We start from the raw sequence: 21,674 nt of genomic DNA, 5'->3' as shown, positions 1-21,674 counted from the left end.
GGTTCATCAGGCAAGGTACAAGCAACACTCCTGAAAGCAAGAAGCGCTAAGAGGAGCAGAGAACTGTCAGCTGTCCTTAGAGGCTGGAGAGTCATGAGCATCTGTCATGGGCATCTGACCATGTCAATAACTTTATTTGTGTTTTAAAATACTTTTCTCTCCTGTCCAGACTCATGTGAAGTGTTTCTAGAAATATTAGAGCTGGGTCTCAAAGTGAGACCTCCAAATTGGAACCCTGAGACAATAGAGAGAGGGTTGAGGCCAGACAGGGAGGAACTCTTGAGTCAGAAGTCAGCTAATAGGCCTGAATCCCCAGAGGCTTCTTTTGCTCTAAGTCGTTTTTCCCCCATGGTCTCCTAATCTCAAGCCATCTTCTTTTTGGGGAAAAAAAAAAATTATTTTTAGCAGGCACCCAGGCATCATTGGCTCTGGGTAGATTCACATGCTCTCAGGAATTTGTACCAGAGTCTTGTAGCAGTGAAGGAAACAAAAGTCTCCTTTTATTTTTCACATCCCAATAGCCACTGCTAGGGGGAAAAGGAGAAAAAAAAAAAAAAAAAAAAACAGGCGTAGAAGCTGCCCCAACTGCCTCTGAACCCAGACCTGGGAGAGGATGCTTGCCTGCTCTTCGAGGCCGTACAGGGCCTCACGCACGTGGCCAGGGCGGAAGAGCTCCCCAACACGTGCTTCCTGCATGGTGCTGGGTCTCCAAGGCAGAGCGCCGGGGGCAGTGAAAAGAAGGCATTTCCGCCCCACTTCATCACTCCTTCCTGCCAGCAGTTCTGTGGGCCTCATCAGAGCTTCCCCTGGGCCTGTCACCACATCCTGCCCTGAGCAGGACACAGCAGAGGGGCCATCTGCAGCCCCTCTGCAATTGCCTCCTCTCCTAATTCTTGGATGACAGGTAGAGTTGGCCACTGCCTGCCACAGAGAGCTGGTGAGAGGCTCCTGGAGCAGTACACGCAGGCTGGTGGGCTTTGTGCCAGGCTGGTTACTCTCTCTAGTACCTCAGCCACACTCGGGCCTCTTCTCTCAAAAGGCTGAGAATGCAGCCCCGTGAGCCAGCTACAAAACTGTTATGCTTTTGCTGGTCACACTTCCCAGCCTAGGTCACCGTTAAAGAAAGGGACTCAAGAAAGTAAGCCCTGACTCATTAGGAAAAAGAATTTGTGATCTGACAACAAATACCACAGCAGCACTCTGCCTCTGCCTTTGATTTCTCCTGGGCTCCATCCCTTCTCAGCAGGTGCAATTCTGCCCCAAGATGCCCCTTCAGCCTCCCTTTCATCTTCTCTGCTCCTTTTGAAGCCGGTGGAGAAAAGACAGATGGGGAAGGGCTGAGGGTCACATCAAGAGGACAATTGTGCAGTCATTTTTGTCCCTCAGTTCTGAATAACCATCATTGAAAGAGCATCTTCCAGGCCAGTTGAGAGAGACCCCAGCCCCTGGGATGCCATACTTGATTCCTCCTGGTTTTCTGGTCCTTGACATCTTCATAAATTGTCAAAAACTCCTTGGAACTGGTCTCTGAGGGAGGAAGAAAACAAAGAGCAGAGCTGCAGAAATCTCCAGAAGGGCTTCTGCTTCTAGCAGGTCCCACCTCCACCCCAAATGGCAAAACCTTAAGAAAGGTTCCAGACAGGAGGCAGGTTAGTGCCCTTCCCAGGAAACCCAAAGAGCACAGAGGCAGCAAACAAACCGCCCCCGCCACGCCTCCTCCCAAACCAGCTGCCTGCAGGGAAATCTGCGCATTGGGGATCGGAAGGCATGAACTGGGAGAGAGAGAGACTAGGAGCCTGCTTGCCATCCCCCAACACGTACACACATATACCCAAGCTCGCTGAGGAACGGGAGATGCTGTGCTCCCAGACACATCCCACTGGACGCAGGACCAAGTCACAGGATCCGAGGCCCGGGGCAGCAGCACCACCCCAAGGACTCACCTGACGGCTTCCCCTTCGTCTTTCTCCTCCACACACAGAAGCAGGCAAGGGTACCAAGCAATAGCGTGCTTAGAATCACAGCGATCACCAAAAAAAGCCAAAATCTGAATTCTGAGGAATACAGAAGGCATGAGGACTGAGCGTCGGCTCGCTCTCTTCTTCCTTCCCACCAGCCTGCGGGGGCTGTCTCAAAACCCACTCTTTTCTGTGGTGTAGCTGATCGCCTCACACTCTGCGAACTCACTGGAAGGTTTTCTCTTTGCTCTGTTGGGTAACCTCTTTTGAGTGATGCCAAAAGCATGGATATTAATATCGGACAGGCCTGGCTCAAATTCTAACTCTGTGAGCTCTGCACTATTTATTTAAGCTCTCTGGGCCTCTTAAAGAACCTCTCAGATTTTCTTACCTGTGAAAGGGGATAATGTTATCTACCTACAGGGGTTAATCACATGATCTAACACAGCTGGCCCTCCAAAGTTTAGAGTTCCACAACTGTGGATTCAATGAATTGTGGATCCAGAATATTCAGGAAAAAGAAATCGCATCTGAATACATAGAGAATTTTTTCCCTAAACAATATTGTCATTATTCCCTAAATAATACAGTATAACAACTATTTAAATAGCATTTACGTTGTATTAGGCATGACAATTAATCTAGAAATGATTTAAGTAAGGTATACAGGAAGATGTGCATAGGTTATATGCAAATACTGCACCTGTTTATGCCAGGGACTTAAACATGCGTGGATTTTGGCATATGTGGTTGGGGGGTGGGTGCTGGAACCAATTCCCCATGGATACTGAAGGACATGGAAAGCATCTAGCACAACAAATGTTTCATTTATCTGTTCATTTGCTTTTAACTCAAAAAATATTCATTGTACAGGCAAGTTTTCCATCTCACTTTTCTACTACTCCTGCCTCCATAGCTCTTCCTCATTTGAACTTCTACTTAAAACATCTGTGTCACACATGTAGCCTGATGCATAATCCAGCCAACAAGAAAAAGGGAAAGGAATTAAGTGTTCCAGGTACTGACAAGGTTCTTTGCAAACATCATCTCATTTACTCTTAACAGCAGTCCTGTTCATGAATCAATGAATCTGCTAGAGATCACAGAGTTTCTTCTTCCTCTTTTTTTTTTTTTTAATAGAGACAGGATTATGCCATGTTTTCCAGACTGGTCTCAAGCACCTGGGCTCAAGTGATCCACCTGCCTCCCAAAGTGCCAGGATTACAGGCATGAGCCACCACACCTGACCTCTAAGAGGGCACAGAGCTTCTATGAATGATGAAGCCAGTGTCCTTGTCACTACACATGGCCTCCGTCTTTCAGTCTTGTTTCTTTTTTTTACTATTTTTTTTTTTTTGAGACAGAGTCTTGCACTGTTGCCTGTGCTGGGGTGCAGTGGCACAATCTCGGCTCACCGCAATCTCCACCTCCTGGGTTCAAGCAATTCTCCTGACTCAGCTTTCTGAGTAGCTGGGATTACAGGCACCTGCCACCATGCCCAGCTAATTGCTTGTATTTTTAGTAGAAACTGGGTTTCACCATGTTGACCAGACTGGTCTCGAACTCCTGACCTTGTGATCCGCCCACCTTAGCCTCCCAAAGTGCTGGGATTACAGGTGTGAGCCACTGAGACCGACCTGCCTCAGTCTTGTTTCCTTTTCGTCCACAAGCACTTATTTTTGCTGCCCCAATTTGGCTATAAGTTCCTTACGAATGAGAGCTGTAAGCTTTTTAAAAATTTTTCCTATAATGCCCATGTTGCTGGCCCAAGAAGTCTCTGCTTATCTAATAAAAAGTTGTGCAAAGTTAACGCAGGTAACTCTTAGGATGAGCATAAGCAACCCAAGAACTCATCTAGGTATCCCTGGGATCACCTTGCTGCTCCTGCTCCAGGCTACTGCTGCATGGTGTAGTTACCTCTCCAACTATGTGGCTTGGGGAAAGTTATCACTCAAGAAAAGAGAACAGTTCTCCATCAGCCTCTCCCAGGAAGAAAATTATGTTCAAGCCATTGCAGGACTGTCACTCACCAAACAATTAGCTTTCCCTCTGCAGAGGAAACACTTGCATCTCCCAGAAAGAAATAGGGCTAACATTTTTTTTTCCAGAGTAGGATAGGCCTGGCTTTAGCGGAACCATGTGCCTGGAGGCCAGGACTGCCCTGGGAAGGGCTACAAGGCACTGGGAGAGGAGACGAAGGGACTTTATCTCATACTACATCTGTCTTGAGCATGAGCCTGGTTGTAGGGTACAAACCTTCAGCCCCTGTTATAGCCCAGTGTGTTCCACTTACCCTGACGGGCATTCTGACAACCTTGAGTGAGATCCAGGGTGTGGCTTTCCCAGCTAACAGGGTTGCTGACATTGCAGGTGTATGTGTGCAGGCCATCAACGTCAACCTCCTCCAGGTAGGTGAGGTTCCCTGCTGTCTGGATCAGCTCGCTCCCTCTGTACCAAGCATAGGTCACATTGCCATCCGTGGAGGCCAAGCAGGACAGAGCCACTTGGCACCTCCCACTGTCCAGGATCTTCCCCTGCCCGTGTAGGCGGGGTTTCCCAACTGTATCTGGAAGCAGAGATTCTGATCAGAAAGGCATTGGAAATTCAGAAATTAGAGGCCTATGGGAATCAGAGAGGGCAGTATGAGCAGTCCTGGAGACTCACCAAATACAGAAACCTGGAACGTGGTTCTCTGAACATGTCCATTCATATAGGTGGCTTCTACGCAGTAGAAGCCACTGTCCTGTGGCTGAGCTGCCTTGATGAGAAGAGTCGGGCTCTCGATTTCAAAATGGAATCTATCATTGGAAGCATTGAAAGTCGAGCCATCCTCCCACTTAAATATCTGATTAAATTCCTCACGTGAGGGCAGCCGCATCTTCCATTGAACATTTTCAACCTTCATCTGTGTACTGTTTGGTTGTAACTGAAGACGCTGTCCTGAGATGCCAACCTTATGGTAAGGTGGAACTTGGCATTCTAGGAAAGAGAACCCAAGCTGAAGGTAGTGGGAGGAGTGTCAGTCCTGAGCAATGTGGGCAGCTGGATGTGACTTCCCTTAAGCCAGTAGGGTGGGGATGAGTATCAGGAGCCCAGAGCCTAGGAGAGCCAGAGCCTGGATTTAACTTAAAGTGGATCCCCTCCATCTGCCTCCCCTTGTCCCCAAGCTCTAAGCCCCTAGTCTGAAGGATCCTACAGACCAATAGCTAAAAACTTGAGTACTTAGTATGTGACAAGCAGGTTTCACACTTTATACATTTTAACTGTTTAACTTAACAGTGACCCTTATCCCCATTTTACGGGTGAGGAAACTGAATTAGAAAGAACCTAAGTAACTGGCTTAAATTACAGTGAGAATGATGAGCCTGAAACCTAGTCCTCTGGTGTTATGTTTTTGTTTTCTTTTGTTTCGTTTTTTTAGAGACAGGGTCTCATTCTGTCACCCAGGCTGAAGTGCAGTGGCACAGTCACAGCTCACTGCAGCCTTGAACTTCTGGGCTTGAGGTGATCCTCCCACCTCAGCCTCCCCAGTAGCTGGTACTACAGGTGCACGCCACTGTACTCAGCTTATTTGTTTACTCTTTGTAAAGACAGCAGTTTGGCTTCAGAAGATAAATTCTTAACCACAATGTTATAAACACCACATCTAATGTGACTCCCTCCAAATAGTGCGGAGGCAACTGCTAATGGCAGGTAGTGACTGTCAGAAATTCTGAATGATCAGGCCCAGGAAGACTAACCCTCCAAGCTGAACTCATGGCCCCTCAACTGTACTCTCAGAGAGCCTAACTCATAATCCCCTCTCATGTACTTGGCACATTGGATTGTCATCATTATTCATTAATGTTTCCAGTTTTCCAGTGATCAGAAAGTCTCCACAAGGATTTCTCCCTGGAAAACAACTGTACAAATAAAACCAGACTTTCCAGGCAGATCCCAGCACTTCCCTCTCAAGGGATCAAGATGAGAGCTAATGAATATGCGGGCGTGACAACCTAGTGCTATTCAGTGCAGTCAGTGTCCAAGCCTGGAAGTTCCTATAGCCATTTTTAGCAAGGACACTATGTGGCATGGCCCAGCAGGTGCAGGAAATTAAAAAGTCTCTGGGTGAGTTGAGGAAGGGCCAGGGAGGGTTTGGAGGAGGGAACAGGAGATGGGGAGAGTTTTACAAGTGGCTCTGTTAAAATGGAGGCCATTAAGAAGACAGCAATGGAGAGAGAGGGGTTTTCAGATGTCCAGTGCATTACAAATACACTCTCTCCAAGCCACAGCTTCACCCTGGCATGTTCTCAGGAGACTAAGTAAATAATTAAAGGACTTGTAATACTGTTTGTTTGATGAAATATGTTTCTTTGATCTTGATGCTCCTAAGAGCAAAATACATGGGGTTCCCATTTATATTTATGTAACTCGTACTGGCTCTGCCCATTAGCAAACCAAAAGCTTCTCAAAAGCAGAGACCGTACAGTGCCTGTCTGCGTCTCCATCTCCCACGGTCCTAGCACTATTTATGAGAGCAAGTCAACTGGCCAAGTATTGCACAAAGATCCTGAGAACAAAAGTGAGTGGAAAAAATCATTACTAAACCTACAAAAAGGATATATACTGTCCTCGCCAATTATTCAGTCCTTACTGAGTCCAAATCTAATCCAGCCCCTGAAGAGGCAGGGCCTCTTCGTGTATAAGACATCGTTCCTGACATAGAGAGTTTGCGATCTGGAAATAAAACATACTTTCATTCTACAGAGTGCCCTTAATGGTCGAGATAAAGAATCATCTAAGGAATTCTAATTATGTAGTAAAAGTCCAGGTTAAGACACACTAACCAATCCTCCCACTAAAAGTAACGGGAAGAAGCCGGGCGCGGTGGCTCAAGCCTGTAATCCTAGCACTTTGGGAGGCTGAGGCGGGTGGATCACGAGGTCAAAAGATCGAGACCATCCTGGTCAACATGGTGAAACCCCGTCTCTACTAAAAATACAAAAAAAAAATTAGCTGGGCATGGTGGCACGTGCCTGTAATCCCAGCTACTCAGGAGGCTGAGGCAGGAGAATTGCCTGAACCCAGGAGGCAGAGGTTGCGGTGAGCCGAGATCGCGCCATTGCACTCCAGCCTGGGTAACAAGAGCGAAACTCAGTCTCAAAAAAAAAAAAAAAAAAAAAAGTAACGGGAAGAAAAATGAACAACATATAAAAGCACATTGTTAAAGTTATCAGAGAGTTTATAAACAGTGAAAAATTATGGGGCCAGAGTTGGGGAAAACTAAATTCCCTTCACAAAATAAACAACTTAGCTGACATTTCAGCAAAAATAATAAAAAGCGGAAGATGATGGAGTGATTTTTTTTCCATAGCTTATTGGGATTCAGGTGGTGTTTGGTTACACGAGTAAGTTCTTTAGTGGTGATTTGTGAGATCTTGTACACTGCCCATCACCTGAGCAGTGTACACTGCACCCTGTTTGTAGTCTTTTATCCCTCACCTTGCTCCCACCCCAAGTCTCCAAAGTTCGTTGTATCATTCTTAAGCCTTTGCGTCCTCATAGCTAAGCTTCCACATATCAGTGAAAACATACATGTTTGATTTTCCAAGGAATGATATCGTTATAGTGCTGAAAGAAAATAACTGCCTATCTAGAATTTTATACCCGTGAAAAAGTACTTCAAAAATCAAGGCAGGGCATGGTGGCTCATGCCCGTAATCCCAGCACTTTGGAAGGCCAAAGCAGGCTAATCACTTGAGGTCAGGAGTTCGAGACCAGCCTGGCCAACATGACAAAACCCCATCTCAACTAAAAATACAAAAAGTAGCTGGGTGTAATGGTACATGCTCAGAATCCCAGCTACTCGGGAGGCTGAGGCACAAGAATCACTTGAACCCAGGAAGTCAAGGCTTCAGTGAGCTGAGATGGTGCCACTGCCCTCCTGCCTGGGCAACAGAGTGAGACTCTGTCTCAAAAAAACAAAAACAAAATTTTTTTTAAATGGAGCTGAAATAAAGACATTTTTAGAAAAAAATAACAGCTGAAAGAATATGTCACAAGGAGGCCTGCAGGAAAAGAAATACCAAACGTTGTTCTTTAGATATTAAAAAAATGGAAACTGAGGCAGAAGTGAAGAGCAATACAAACAGATGTAATTTGTGACAATAAAAGTGGGGGGATAGGCTGGGCGCGGTGGCTCACGCCTGTAATCCCAGCACTTTGGGAGGCCGAGGCAGGTGGATCACGAGGTCAAGAGATCGAGACCATCCTGGTCAACATGGTGAAACCCCGTCTCTACTAAAAATACAAAACATTAGTTGGGAATGGTAGTGCGTGTCTGTAATCCCAGCTACTCAGGAGGCTGAGGCAGGAGAATTGCCTGAACCCAGGAGGCAGAGGTTGCAGTGAGCCGAGATCGCACCATTGCACTCCAGCCTGGGTAACAAGAGTGAAACTCCGTCTCAAAAAAAAAAAAAAAGAAGTGTATATTAGAAATAAAAGAAAGTTTGCTAGTCAATAATGCAAGCTTCAATTTCAAGAAACAAAAAAGAAATAGTAATTCAAATAATGATAATGATAACCCAAAGAAAAGAGAAAGAGGAAAATAAAGGTAAAAGCTGAACTCAACAAAATAAAAAGCAAATATACAATAGAGAAAATTAGCAAGCCAAAAGTAAATTCTTTCTGGTGCTTTGGAGGTGTCAACACTACCTAGAGTCTCTCACCATCAGCCAGAGTCAACCCCACCATGTTCATTAGTAGAGCAGTTGACTATGAACCCTTAGACTGTGTCTCCTTGGAGCTGTTTGCAGACAAAGTTCCAAAGACAGCAGAAAATGTGTTCTGAGCACTGGAGAGAAATGATTTGGTTATAAGAGCTCTTGCTCTCACAGGATTCTTGCAAAATTTATGTGCCAGGATGGTGACATCACATACCACAATAGCACTGGTGGCAAGTTCATCTCTGGGGTGAAATTTGACGGTGAGAACTTCATTCTAAAGCATACAGGTCTTGGCATCTTGTCCATGACAAATGCTGGATCCAACACAAATGGTTCCTAGTTTTTCATCTGCGTTGCAGAGACTGAATGGATGGATCCAAGCATGTGGTATTTGACAAGTTGAAAAAGGGCATGAATATTGCAGACACCATGGAGCATTTTGGGTCCAGGAATGGCAAGACCAGCAAGAAGATCACCATTGCTGGAGGTTGGAGATGAGCTCAGAGCCCAATATTCCAACCCTGTCTTGTTCCTTGTTCTTCCTGGTGACCAGCCCCTATCCCAAAGCTACCTACAGGCTGCCAGCCATCAGTTATCTCATTAGCCTACAAAAAGACATCACTTTGGAATTTCTAAAAAATTCAGGAGTTCTATGCCAGGAAAGGAGGTGGAAGACCAATGTATTTCACATTATCACACAAACCAACACGTATTTGATCTTTTCAATAAATGGTTCTGGGTCAAATTGATATCCATAAGGAAAACAAACCCTTGAATTTTCCTCATACCATATACAAAAATTAATTCAAAGTAAGTCATAAATTTAAATATGAAAGCTAAACCTATAAAGCTTCTAGAAAAAAGCACGAAAGAGTATCTTCTACATCTTGAGATAGACAAATGTTTCTTTTTTTTTGTTTTTACATTTTAATCTATTTATTTATTTATTTTGAGACCAGATTATGAGACTGGTGAATTTTTGCATTTTTGGTAGAGATGAGGTTTCACCATGTTGCCAAGGCTTGTCTTGAACTCTTGGGCTCAAGTGATCCACCCACCTTGGCCTCCCAAACTGCTGAAACTATAGGCATGAGCTACCACACCCAGCCAACAAAAGTTTCTTTAAGAGGGCAAAAAAAAAAATCACTGACCATAAAAGAATATTAATAAATTGGACTCCACTAAAACTTAGAACTTCTGTTTGGTGAAAGACAACATTGAGAGTGTGAAAAAGCAAGCCACAGACTGGGAGAAAATGTTTGCAATACATATATTTGGAAAAGTGCTCGTATTCAGAATATATAAAGAATTCCATCAATAATAGACTGATGACAATAACAACAAAAAAGGCAGGGACTTGGGCAGGCGCTTTACGAAAGAGAATAGCCAATAGCCAATAAGCATGCAAAAGGGTGCCCAACATCATTTGTTATGAGAGAACAATGAGATTTCACATTCCCACCAAAATAGATAACATTTTAAAGGTCTGAAGTCTGGGTGCAGTGGTTCAAGCCTGTAATCCCACCATTTTGGGAGGCTGAGGTGGGCAGATCACTTGAGGCCACGTGTTCAAGGCCAGCCTGGCCAACGTGGTGAAACCCCATCTCTACTAAAAATACAAAAATTAGCAGGGTGTGGTGGCGAGTGCCTGTAATTTCAGCTACTTGGGAGGCTAAGGCAAAAGAATTGCTTGAACCCAGGAGGTGGAGGCTGCAGTGAGCCAAGATTGCCCGATTGCACTCTAGCCTGGGTGACAAGCTGAGACTTGGTCTCAAAAATAAATATAAATAAATAAAGGTCTGAAAATTCCAAGAGTTGACAGAGATAGGAGCAACTGAGATTCTCATTTATTGCTAGTGGGAATGTAAATTAGTACAAGCACTTTGGGAAACTATGACATTTTCTAAAACTAAATTTACGTATACCCTATGATCCAGAATATACATAAGAAAATCTGGGCCAGGTGCAGTGAGGCAGGATAATCACTTAAATCTGAGAGGCAGAGGTTACAGTGAGCTGAAATTGTGTCATTGCACTCCAGCCTGGGCAACAAGAGTGAAACTCTGTCTCAAAGAAAAAGAAAATCTGGTATTTATAGCCACTAAAAATATGTACAAGGGTGTCAATAATGGCTTTAGACATGATAATTCAAAATGAATTTTCAAAAAAACCCAAATGTTTATCACCATTAGATGAGTAAATAAATCATGTTATAGTAAGACTATATTTCACATTATAAAGAATATTACACAGCAGTGAAAAAGAAAAGCTACTTTTTCTGGCAATAAGGTGGATGGATCTCACCACAATGATGATTATTAATGAAGCCAGACTCCAAAAAGTACATAGTAAACTATTTCATTGACATAAAGTTTAGAATCAGGAAAAACTAATCTATGATGAGGGAGGTTAGAATGTGGTTACCCTTGCAGAAGGGGGGTTATCAACTTGGAGGGGTAAAAAGGAACAATTGGGTGCTAGAAATGTTTTACACCCTGATGTGAGTAGTGTTAATGTGTACTTACACATATAAAAGTTCACCAAGCTGTTCATTGAAATTTTGTGCACACCATTGTGAGTTATATCTCAATAAAAAATAAAAAAAGGAACTTCTGACCATTAAACTAAGTAAAATGTACTTCGATAAAGGCAAAGCATGACTTGTCATGGTGGAAATATTACCATAGCAGGTGGATTTGTAGATTTCCTCATTCATCTCAGCTAAACCCAACTCTTAGCTAAATATCAGAAAAGTCTGGGAGGCAGAGGTTGCAGTGAGCCATGACTACACCACTGCACTCCAGCCTGGGAGACAGAGCAAGACCCTGTCTCAAAAAAAAAAAAAAAAAAAGTAAAAAAGGAAGATAGACCTGAAACAGCCAACTGAGATGCTATGTGGAATGTGCTCTGGAGGCGTGCCCAGGTTGTGAGGCAAGCATAAGGAGAGTGTGTCTTCCTCTGCCTTGCAGAGTTAGGAGTGGCTGCCCAGAGGAGGTGTGTGGGGGCTGCTGCTGAAAGAATAAGCCCAGGCCTCCCTGGTGGATGCAGAAAGGAGCAGGGAAGGGGGGTATTGCGGATGCAACAGCAGCACGGTTAGGGAATGCAATACACGTGTGGCTTATGGGTCTTGTAAGGATGGAGCAGGTTTGGAGAGTGGTGTAATAGAACATGAGTTTAATTTTTAGGTATTTTGTAGCGGTTTTATTTTATTTTTATCTTTTCTAAAATTGTGAGAGGTAGCACAAATATTAAAAGGTACTTGAATATGAATGTCCTGAATAATGAATAATGATAAGGTAAACTCCAGTATAATCCACCAGCAGATCAGAATGTAGAGCCCTGTGTAGAAGAAGGTTGTTCTCTGCTGTTACAGAACTAAATAGGAATCACACAGGGAAATGGTTAAGTTATTGTCTAAACTTTTTTTTTTTTTTTTGAGACGGAGGGAGTCTCACTTTGTCACCCAGGCTGGAGTGCAATGGCGCAATCTCATTGCAACCTCTGCCTCCCGGGTTCAAGTGATTCTCCTGCCTCAGCTTCACGAGTAGCTAGGACTACAGGTGACCACCACCATGCCTGCTAATTTTTTGTTTGTTTGTTTTCTTAGTAGAGACGGGGTTTTGCCATATTGGCCAGGCTGTCTCGAACTCGTGACCCCAAGTGATCCACCCACCTTGGACTCCAAAAGTGCTGGTATGAACCACCGTGCCCGGCCACAGACTTCTAAATACTTAAAGAATGAAGTGTGTGATCTACAGTCCTCATGCTATTACTGCCTTTGGGGTCTTTTAAAAAAATTATGCCATTATATTTTATTTTTATGTAATATTGTATTAGTTTATACACTTAAGACTGGTTGATCTGCAAATAAGAAGGAGCTAGAGGAGAACACCAGGTATTGTTTTGATTTGTTGGTTTGATTTTTCATCTGAAAGGAAACTGTACTAAGGGTGGGAAGCCGGCAGAAAAGGAGCAGCTGAAGAGAGATCAGGGATGTCTTCATGGACCAACCAGGTCCTAGATGACTTCTGAAAGCAGCTCTGGTGCCCTGAGCACACAGGGCAGTATTGGTCAAGGGCAGGACAAGAGCATCCTTTCCCTGAGCAGAGGCAAATGTGGTCATTTACAGGAGCAGATGAGATACACGGACGCTGGAGAACTGCTGGCAAAGGTTGGCAGAATCCCTAACTTGTGCTTCTGGGGTTTTCTTAAAGGAGGTTGTTGGTTTGTGGAGGCTGTGACAGTGGAACAGGGCCTTGAAGGGATGATGAAGCTGTGGAATTCTTCCACCTGTTGGGGAATGGGAGAAGCTGTGGGCCAGAAATAAGGATTCCCAGGACACAGAGAGCCCAGCTAGGGTCAGAGATTATGACTCTGTAGCTGCTCTTTGTTGCTGAGTTTTCTCCTGCAGCCCCCAACAGTCCAGTGTGGGAAGGAGGCAGATAGTTGGAATGACTTTCCACGGATGGGCTGGAAGGGGTGGGTGCCGGGGCCGGGGTGCAGAGTAGATATGGTGAAAAGGCAAATAGAAAAGTCACTATGTGCAGGGTATTGTGATTTTATAAATAAACCCTCAAAAGCACAGGCAACAAAAGCTAAATAAACAAGTGGTATTATAGCAAACTAAAAAGACCTCAGTTTCTGTCCCAGAGCGGGGTACACACGCCAGATAGGGGAGAAGAAATGCTGGTATGAAAATGTAACTTCAACGCAAGTTCTCACACATTTTGTGAGAGATAGAGGAGAACCCAACAAGTGAAAATTGTTCAGAGGAAAGAGGTCACAGTCCAGGAAGGCCCCAGGGCCCCTGCCACTGCTGCTGCTACTGCTCGGCAGCTTTGGGGGCTGTTTTCCGGTGGTTAAGAACGGATGAGGTGAACCAGTAACTCTGAAGGGGAGAGCACAGGGCACGTGATTAACTCCACAGCAGCCTTAGGAAGAACAGAGGATGGTCAAGGAGACAATCTGACCCAGCAGTGAGCTATGCTCAGCCCTGAGCTCATGTGCAGGGCTCTGAGTCAGCTCAGCTTCCTCCAGCCTGGACCTGCCAGTCAGAGGAAGGTGTGGGGACTGAGCACCTGGGAGAAGGAGCAGGGGAGGGTCTCAGAACAAGCAGAACTTCCACCAGCCAGCAAATGGATGTTAAAGTTTTCTCAGCTAGGGTTGTGCTACCAGACTTAGGGTGAAGGCATCAAAAGATGTACCTGCTGGGGACTGAGCGAATAGAGCCCACTGACATTCCAAAAGTATGGGGCAATCCAGCCCTAGTCAAGGTAAAATCATAAGATAGATAAAGTATGCTACAGGGTCCACATCCCACCTTCTTCTTCCTCTCTATTTAGCTTCACACTGGCTATGTTAACTCCCCTCCTCAGGCAATGCAACCCCCTTACTTCTGTCAAAACTCACCTAGCCCAAGTCCCATTCTTCACATTAATTAACCAAATCATTTCATATGTCATACTCTTTCTCCACGATGACAGGTGCCTCTGCCTTTCCTGTTTCCCATCCTAGCCCTGAGCATCTCCTGCTTTTCTGGGCGGTTTCTTCCGCTTCAGTTGTCCTTCTACTTTGTACCCACCTCCTAAACTCTTATTTATTCTTTAAGGCCAGTTCCCCAGTGTTCCTCCCTAGAAGGGATCTCCATCTTCTTAGCTCCTTTTTTATTCTAAATATATCTTGCCTGTTAATGACACGTAGCATTCCCATCTGCCCGTATAGCTGTAATTATATGTACCGATTTTCCTCTGTCTGAAAGATTTCTAAGGATAGAATAGACATCTGTTTCATCTTTGTTTCCCCCCAAAAACCTTGCATAGTTCTTGAACCATAATAAGGGCTAGTTTAAGATTTTATAAATAAACCCTCAAAAGCACAGGCAACAAAAGCAAAATAAACAAATGGTATTATAGCAAACTAAAAAAAAAAAAAAAAAAAAATTGTGTACAGCAACGGAAACAATCCACATAGTGAAAAGGCAACCTATAGAATAGGAAAAAAAGTTTGCAAACTAGGAATCCTACAGGGAACTAGAAGAGACAAGAAATTCAAACATCACAACAGCAAAACAAACAATCCAAGCAAGGGTTTTATGAATCAATTTAATTAATTAATCCAATAATGCATCTCACATAACTCCTAAAAATGGCACTCGTCAGAATATCATGCAGGATACCAGAGATATCACAGGAATGTAGTTCCCTTGCCTTTGGCCTCTTGCCAGGCTCCACATTCCTGCAGTTTCATTTTTCATCTGCAGACCTTCAAAACCAAAAGCCAGTGTCCCTGAAGCAGCATAGAATTCTCATGCACTATTTGGTTCAACCACTTTGGGAAACAGTTTGGCAGCATCTGCTAGAGTTATGTACACATATCCCATGATTCTGCCCCTAAAGATACACCCAACAGACATGCATGCACAAAAGGTTCAACACAGAATTATTATAATAGCAAAAACAAAATTGAAAACAACCCAAAGGTTCATCAATAATAGAATAACTGAATAAACTGTGATATAGTCATGCAATAAAATACTATGTACCCATGAAAATGATCAGCTACAAATAATAGCATACATAAATCTCATTAAGATGTTGAGCAAAAGAAGTCAGACACAAGAGCACATACCATTTGATTCCATATATACAGGCAAAACTAATCTGTGATGCTAGAAGACAAAATTGTGGCTATATTTGTGGAAGACAGAGGAGGTAATGAATGGGAGAGACCCATGGGGTAGACACAAGAGTGTGTTCATTTAACAATAACTCATTGAGATGTACATTTTTAATTTTGTGTACTTTTCTATATGTTTCACTTCAATAAGAAAGGTTTGTCTATGACGACAACGGGCTGGCTGGGTGCAGTGGCCCACATCTGTAATCCCAATACTTTGGGAGGCCGAGGCAAGAGGATTGCTTGAGCCCAGGAATTCAAGACCAGCCCAGAAAACATGGCAAAACCCCATCTCTACACAAAAATTAAAAATTAGCCAAGTGTGGTGATGAATGCCTGTAGTCACAGCTACTGGTGAGGCTGAGGCAGGAGGATTGCTTGAGCCCAGGAGGTCAAGCTACAGTGAGCTGTGATCATATCACTGCACTCCACCCTGGGTGATAGAGCAAGATTCTGTCTCAAAAAAAAAAAAACAAAAACAAAAACAAAAACAAAAACAAAAACAAGACAATGCCCTGGGTCGCCTTAAAGTGATTTCTGTGGATTCCTTTCTGGATGGTGCTGTAGCCCAGGGTGCACTGAGTCCCAGTCTCTTTTCTGTGTCTAGCTACTTTGCCATTCACCCTTTATTGGAGGGGATGTGCCATGAGGAAGAGAAGAGCAAAAACGACTCCAGCCTTCCTACAGCTTGCCTGGATCCCAGCCAAAGCAATCGCAATTAGACACCACTCCCTGAGAAGGGAATGTTCCAACACAATCTACACAAACAGCTGGCAACCCTTGGAGCTAATCTGTATGGGGTCACCTATGCCCTTTTATCGTCTAGTGTATCTCATCTCAGGCTCCAAAGCATCTAGGGATTCACAGCCTCTAGCGTGTGTGTCTTTTGGGGTTTCCTTAAAATTAACAACTGAGGCCGGACGCAATGGCTCACACCTGTAATCCCAGCTCTTTGGGAGGCTGAGGTGGGCAGATCACAAGGTCAGAAGATCAAGACCATCCTGGCTAACATAGTGAAACCCCGTCTCTCCTAAAAATACAAAAATTAGCCAGGGCTTGGTGGCATATACCAGCTACTCAGGAGGCTGAGGCAGGAGAATCACTTTAAACCGGGAGGCAGAGGTTGCAGTGAGCCGAGATCGTGCCACTGTGCTCCAGCCTGGGGAACAGAGCAAGATTCTGTCCCTCACCAAAAAAAAAAGAAAGAAAAAAAAAGAATGGACAACTGAAACCTGAATTTAGGGTTCAAAATGAACTTTAGGGCCCCGCAAGTCATGCATGATTGTAAAATGAATGGGTTTTTTTACTCTGCATGAAAGAAGAAGCCTTTAGAAGACTTTTGCAAAGCTCCAGAATTATATGTACATCTTATATGCACATCTTACATAATTTATGTAAGTTATACCCACATCTTACATAAATAGTACACCTGTTAAATTTCTCAGTAAACAAAATTTCTTTTAATTTCACTGTCATCATGACTCCTGATGGGATGCATTGAGAAAGACACTGTATCATTTTTGTGGTATTCCTGACAAAAATGCGTATGATATCTGCTGTCAATGGGTACAGAAAAAAAAAATGTTTAAGAAGAAAAAATAATTTTAAAAATGCATATGATGGCTGGGTGTGATGGCTTACACCTGTAGTCCCAGCACTTTGGGAGGCTGAAGCAAGTGGATTGCCTGAGCCCAGGATTCGAGACCACGCTGGGCAACATGGGGAAACCTCATCTCTACAAAAAATACAAAAGTTAGCCAGGCCTGGTGATGCAGACCTGTAGTTACAGCTACTGGGGAGGCTGAAGTGGAAGGATGGCTTGAGCCTGGGAGGTTAAGGCTACAGTTAGCCATGAGCATGCCACTGCACTCTAGCCTGGGTGACAGAATGAGATCCTCTGTTAAAAAAATAATAATAAAATGCGGGGTGTGGTGCCTCATGCCTGTAATCCCAGCACTTTGAGAAGCCAAGGTGGACAGATCACTTGAGGTCAGGAGTTCAAGACCAGCCTGGCCAACATGGTGAAACCCTGTCTCCACTAAAAATACAAAAATCAGCTGGGCGTGATGGTGTGCGCCTGTAGTCCCAGCTACTCAGGAGGCTGAGGCAGGTGAATTGCTTGAACCGGGGGTGGGGATGGGGGTGCGTGGAGGTTGTAGTGAGCCGAGATCAGACCTCTGCACTCCAGCCTGAGTGACAGAGCGAGACTCTGTCTCTAAAAAAAAAATAATGATAATGATATAAAGTAAAAATGTATATGATAACCTGAATCATATGATAACCTAAACATCAAACCCAGATTAAGTAACCCTCTACAAAACAATTGGCTTATCCCTCTATCAAGAATGCAGTATAAGAAAGATGAAGAAAGGCTAAAGTGTGGTCATAGACTAAGCATGAGAAACGTAACAACTGAATGTAATACATGATCCTGATTGCATCTTGGGTCAGCAAAAAAATAAACTAAAATAAAGCATATTCTTGGGACAATTGGTAACAAGTGAATATGGGTGGCATATTTGATGGTATTAACGTTAAATTTACTAAATTTGATAATTGTGCTGTAGTAACATAAGAATGTCTTTGTTCATAGGCTGTAAGTGCTAAAATATTTAGGAGCAAAGGGACATAAAGTCAACTTATTCTCGAGTGGTTCAACAAAAATTATTATACACACATACACATACAGCTAGAGAAAGAGAAATAAAGTAAATATGATAAAATGTTCACTGGTGAATCTAGGTGAAAGAAATTCAAGAATCCTTTGCACTATTTTTGCAGCTTCCGTGGAACTTCGCAATTATTTCTAACTAAAAAGTTTAAAAATTGAATAGAGTGGCTTCAGTCAGCTTACGCCAGGCCAGCCTCACAGACACAGGACAGAGGAGGAAGCAGCTCAGGGAGACCCAAGTCCATCCCTCCCTGTGCCTGAGTTACTCACCAGCTTCACCTTACAAGGGCCAGCATAGCCAAGCCCAGATATAGCGCTGAAGAACTGGTAATGGGGGTGAAGGGAGCATCCCCCTCTGTCACACAGGCTCATAACCTCAGGCTCATAACCTCAGCTTCTCTGTCATGCTCATCCCAACAGCCAGGCACCAATCCCAACAGTCCTCCTTCAGCTCTCTGAGCTGCTTTCAAGGCTCCTTAGACCAGGTACCAACCTAGCTCTCCTGCCTGGAATCCTGGGCCACTGGGTCCCCGCTGCCCACTCACAAGAGCCTCAGGCTCCACACCTCCCTCCCTGCTCCCTGTCCCTCATCAGGCTCTGCCCTAGGCTGCCTGTAATCCTTACAAATGTCGAGTCCACCTGAGCCTTGACCACATCTTCCTGAAGGACACAAGAATGCTCAGGGACTCAGTAACTGAACTGAGTACCTGGGCATGGAACTTTATTGCATATGGGGATTGTACCCGGCCCTGAACCCACACACTATGCCTCAGTTTCCCCTCTTTGTGCCCAGAGTGTACCCTCTTCTCACTCCACGCTCTCCACCCCTGTGAAACCCCTGTAGAGTTACTGATCTAAAATGCAGGATCCCGGTCGGGCGCGGTGGTTCACACCTGTAATCCTAGCACTTTGGGAGACCAAGGTAGGCAGATCACCTGAGGTCAGGAGTTCAAGACCAGCCTGGCCAACATGGAAAAACCTGGTCTTTACTAAAAACCCAAAAATTAGCCAAGCGTGGCAGTGCATGTCTGTAATCCCAGCTACTCGAGAGGCTGAGGTATAAGAATTGCTTGAACCCAGGAGGTGAAGATTGCAGTGAGCCGAGATCATGCCACTGCACTCCAGCCTGGGCGACAGAGGGAGATTCCGTCTCAAAATAAATGAATTAATTAATAAATCAAATTAAATGCAGGATCCAGGTTTCAGAGCAGGCTGGAGAAAGAGAAGAGCAGCCCTCAGCTGGGGTCCCTGGGAGTAAACATTCAGTGGCTCCGTGCCTGGCTGACAGCTTTAGGTTTGCTGTGGAGCTTCCTCATATTGTCTCCTTCTCTGCCCCAAGCCAACATGTCCCTAATAATTTCCAGGCTCCCGTGGCATCTGGATGGCTGCTGGCCTCACCCTCTCCTTCTCAGGCTCAGCTCTCCTGCCTCAGGGATCCATCTGTCTGTCTCTCAGCTCCAGAACCACCCAGCTTCCTTGGGACTGCTTCTCCTCTCTCACGCCACAATTGGAGGATGCAATTTTCTTCATCTTTACAGGCAACTGGAAGAAGGCTTCTCTCTCCACTTCACGGAAAGGTAAATCGGAGCCAGTGGGAAGGAATCTCCTCACCCAAGGCTTCCTGAATTGCAGATGGCAGGACAGGATGCCCCTCTCACAGATTTGCCAGTGCACTGCCAGCCTGTCCTGTCTGATTTAGAATGTCAGAGCTGTCAGGAGCTGCTCGGAGTCACAGTTCCAGATGACCATGTACATGGCACAAGCAGTGGCTCTGGCTCTGATCTCCCCGAGGGGCACAGTCCCTAGCCCATCATGTGAGTCCCCCGCCCCATGCCAGGTAGGACCTCCTTACCTTGGCCCTGATACCCCTTGAGGAGCAGGAGGAGTGTGAGGGTGACCACTTGCCCCAACATCCCCACAGGACAGCGGGACCAGGCCAGCCCCTCCACCCCACCAGACACTCTGCCGTCCACGGGCTCAGCAGCTCCCAGTCAGCAAGAGGACAATGGGGAGCAGAACTGCCTTACAGCCGTCCAGCCACAGTTTCCTCAATTCGAGGCGTGAACGTCTGCTGTGAGCTGACAAGGCCACTGAGAAAGCCCCAGCACCTGGAGCTGGTCTGCTGGTTCCCACAAGCCAAACTGGTGAAGCTTGCCTCAAGTGGGAGGGTGCTTGAAGCTCACAGTGACTCACAAAGCCAGTTTCAAAATCGTATCTCCTTCCCTGCTTCAGCCCAAGAAATGTTCCAATTCTCTGAATCCTACTGGCAATATGGAGAGACCCATATGGGGGCCAAAGAGCCAGCATCCCAGGCTGTTCCATTCCAGCAGACATTGTGGAGATGGAGTAAAGAGGGGCTGGAGAAGGAGTGGGCTGAGAAGTAGGACCCAGGATAAGTGGCTAACGATGTACAAGGAGAAGAGTAGTAGCTGAGGGAACAGAGGACAGATCTAATGGCTGGAGGCACCAGAAAAATCTAACAAGCCTGGGATTCCATGCAAGTTGACGCCAAAGCTTAAGCACATGCAAATTAAATTTATTTCATAAGAATTTGTTTTGCACCTAGCTTGGTGGCTCACACCTGTAATCCCAGCACTTTGGGAGGCTAAGGCAGGAGAATCACTTGAACCCAGGAGGTGGGGTTGCAGTGAACTAAGATCACACCGTTACACTCCAGCCTGGGCGACAGAGAGAGGCCCCGTCCCAAAAAGAAAAATCTGTTTTGCTCCATGTTTCTGATCTGTGTGTCTAGATTACCTCCCTTCCTCTTTTTCTACTTTTCCATAGTAGTTCTCTTTTCTCTCTTTTGCCTCCTCCCAAAAGTGACATGGGCCTAGTTTTGCTGCCTTTCCATCCATGTTTGGATGCGACCCTCCAGGGAAGGCAAGGCAGCTTTGGATCTGCTCAGGCCCCCATAAAGGGGTGGGGGCAGCGGCTTCCCCGCTCCCCTGGAACACTGTGCTTCAAGGCCGGGCCCCAGGGTTCATGCCTCTTTCTTTCTTCCTTCTGCTTTCCCCTTAATGACAAATACTTTCTGTTCCCTTCCAGTCCACCCTTCTCTTTTTTCATGCTTTGATCCACTTCCAGCCACCCTGTCTGAACTGGACAGGGGGCAGCAGACTGACAGCTTCAGCTGCCAGTGGAGGCAGCAGCGGGGCTCTGGACAGAGCTCTCGATTTACAAGTCAAAGACTTGGACTTCGAGCTCCCAATCAGCAACTTACAACCTTTGTGACTCTGGCCAAGTTACTCTCTGAGCCTGTAGGGTCAACAATACCTCCTCCCCACCTTCACAAGGTAGTTTTCAGTATCAAATTAAAAATGATACTCGAGAATATGCATAACAAAAAACCATGGACATAGGCGAGGCTTTTGTGTTTTTGTTTTCATTTTTTTAAGCCCTGAGTAGCATTTTCCAGCTGGTCTAACGGTTATCATCTCTTGTCTCCTCCGTCTCCTTCCAAGGCGCAGCCTTCAACCCCGGGGAATTTCCTCAATGAGTCCCCAAGACCACCCATTTCTGAGACAAATTGTAAGTTTGAGTCGATCTGGCCATGTCCTTAACCTTGAGAAGTGGTACACAAGACATAATATAACAAAGAAGGGTAAACTTCCTCATATGACAGGTGGGAAACAAGATCCAACTGTTGGAAGCCACTGACAAATA

At 45.1% G+C, this 21,674-nt stretch overlaps 1 protein-coding gene across 1 annotated transcript in view; it reads right to left on the bottom strand.

The window, feature by feature from the left end:
* The window catches only part of CD244 (CD244 molecule), a 36,890-nt gene that overhangs the window by 9,883 nt on the left and 5,333 nt on the right, over nucleotides 1-21,674 (bottom strand). Inside the window, 4 exon segments of the mRNA XM_074390106.1 lie at nucleotides 1,460-1,527; nucleotides 1,944-2,054; nucleotides 4,252-4,524; nucleotides 4,623-4,937. Of these exon segments, the coding sequence (XP_074246207.1) occupies nucleotides 1,460-1,527; nucleotides 1,944-2,054; nucleotides 4,252-4,524; nucleotides 4,623-4,937 (767 nt within the window).

The sequence above is a fragment of the Saimiri boliviensis genome, chromosome 19 (genome assembly GCF_048565385.1).
Source record: "Saimiri boliviensis isolate mSaiBol1 chromosome 19, mSaiBol1.pri, whole genome shotgun sequence".
Lineage (NCBI taxonomy): Eukaryota > Metazoa > Chordata > Mammalia > Primates > Cebidae > Saimiri > Saimiri boliviensis.
The sequence above is the reverse complement of the archived record's forward strand: the minus strand, read 5'-3'. Positions and strand labels throughout refer to the sequence as shown.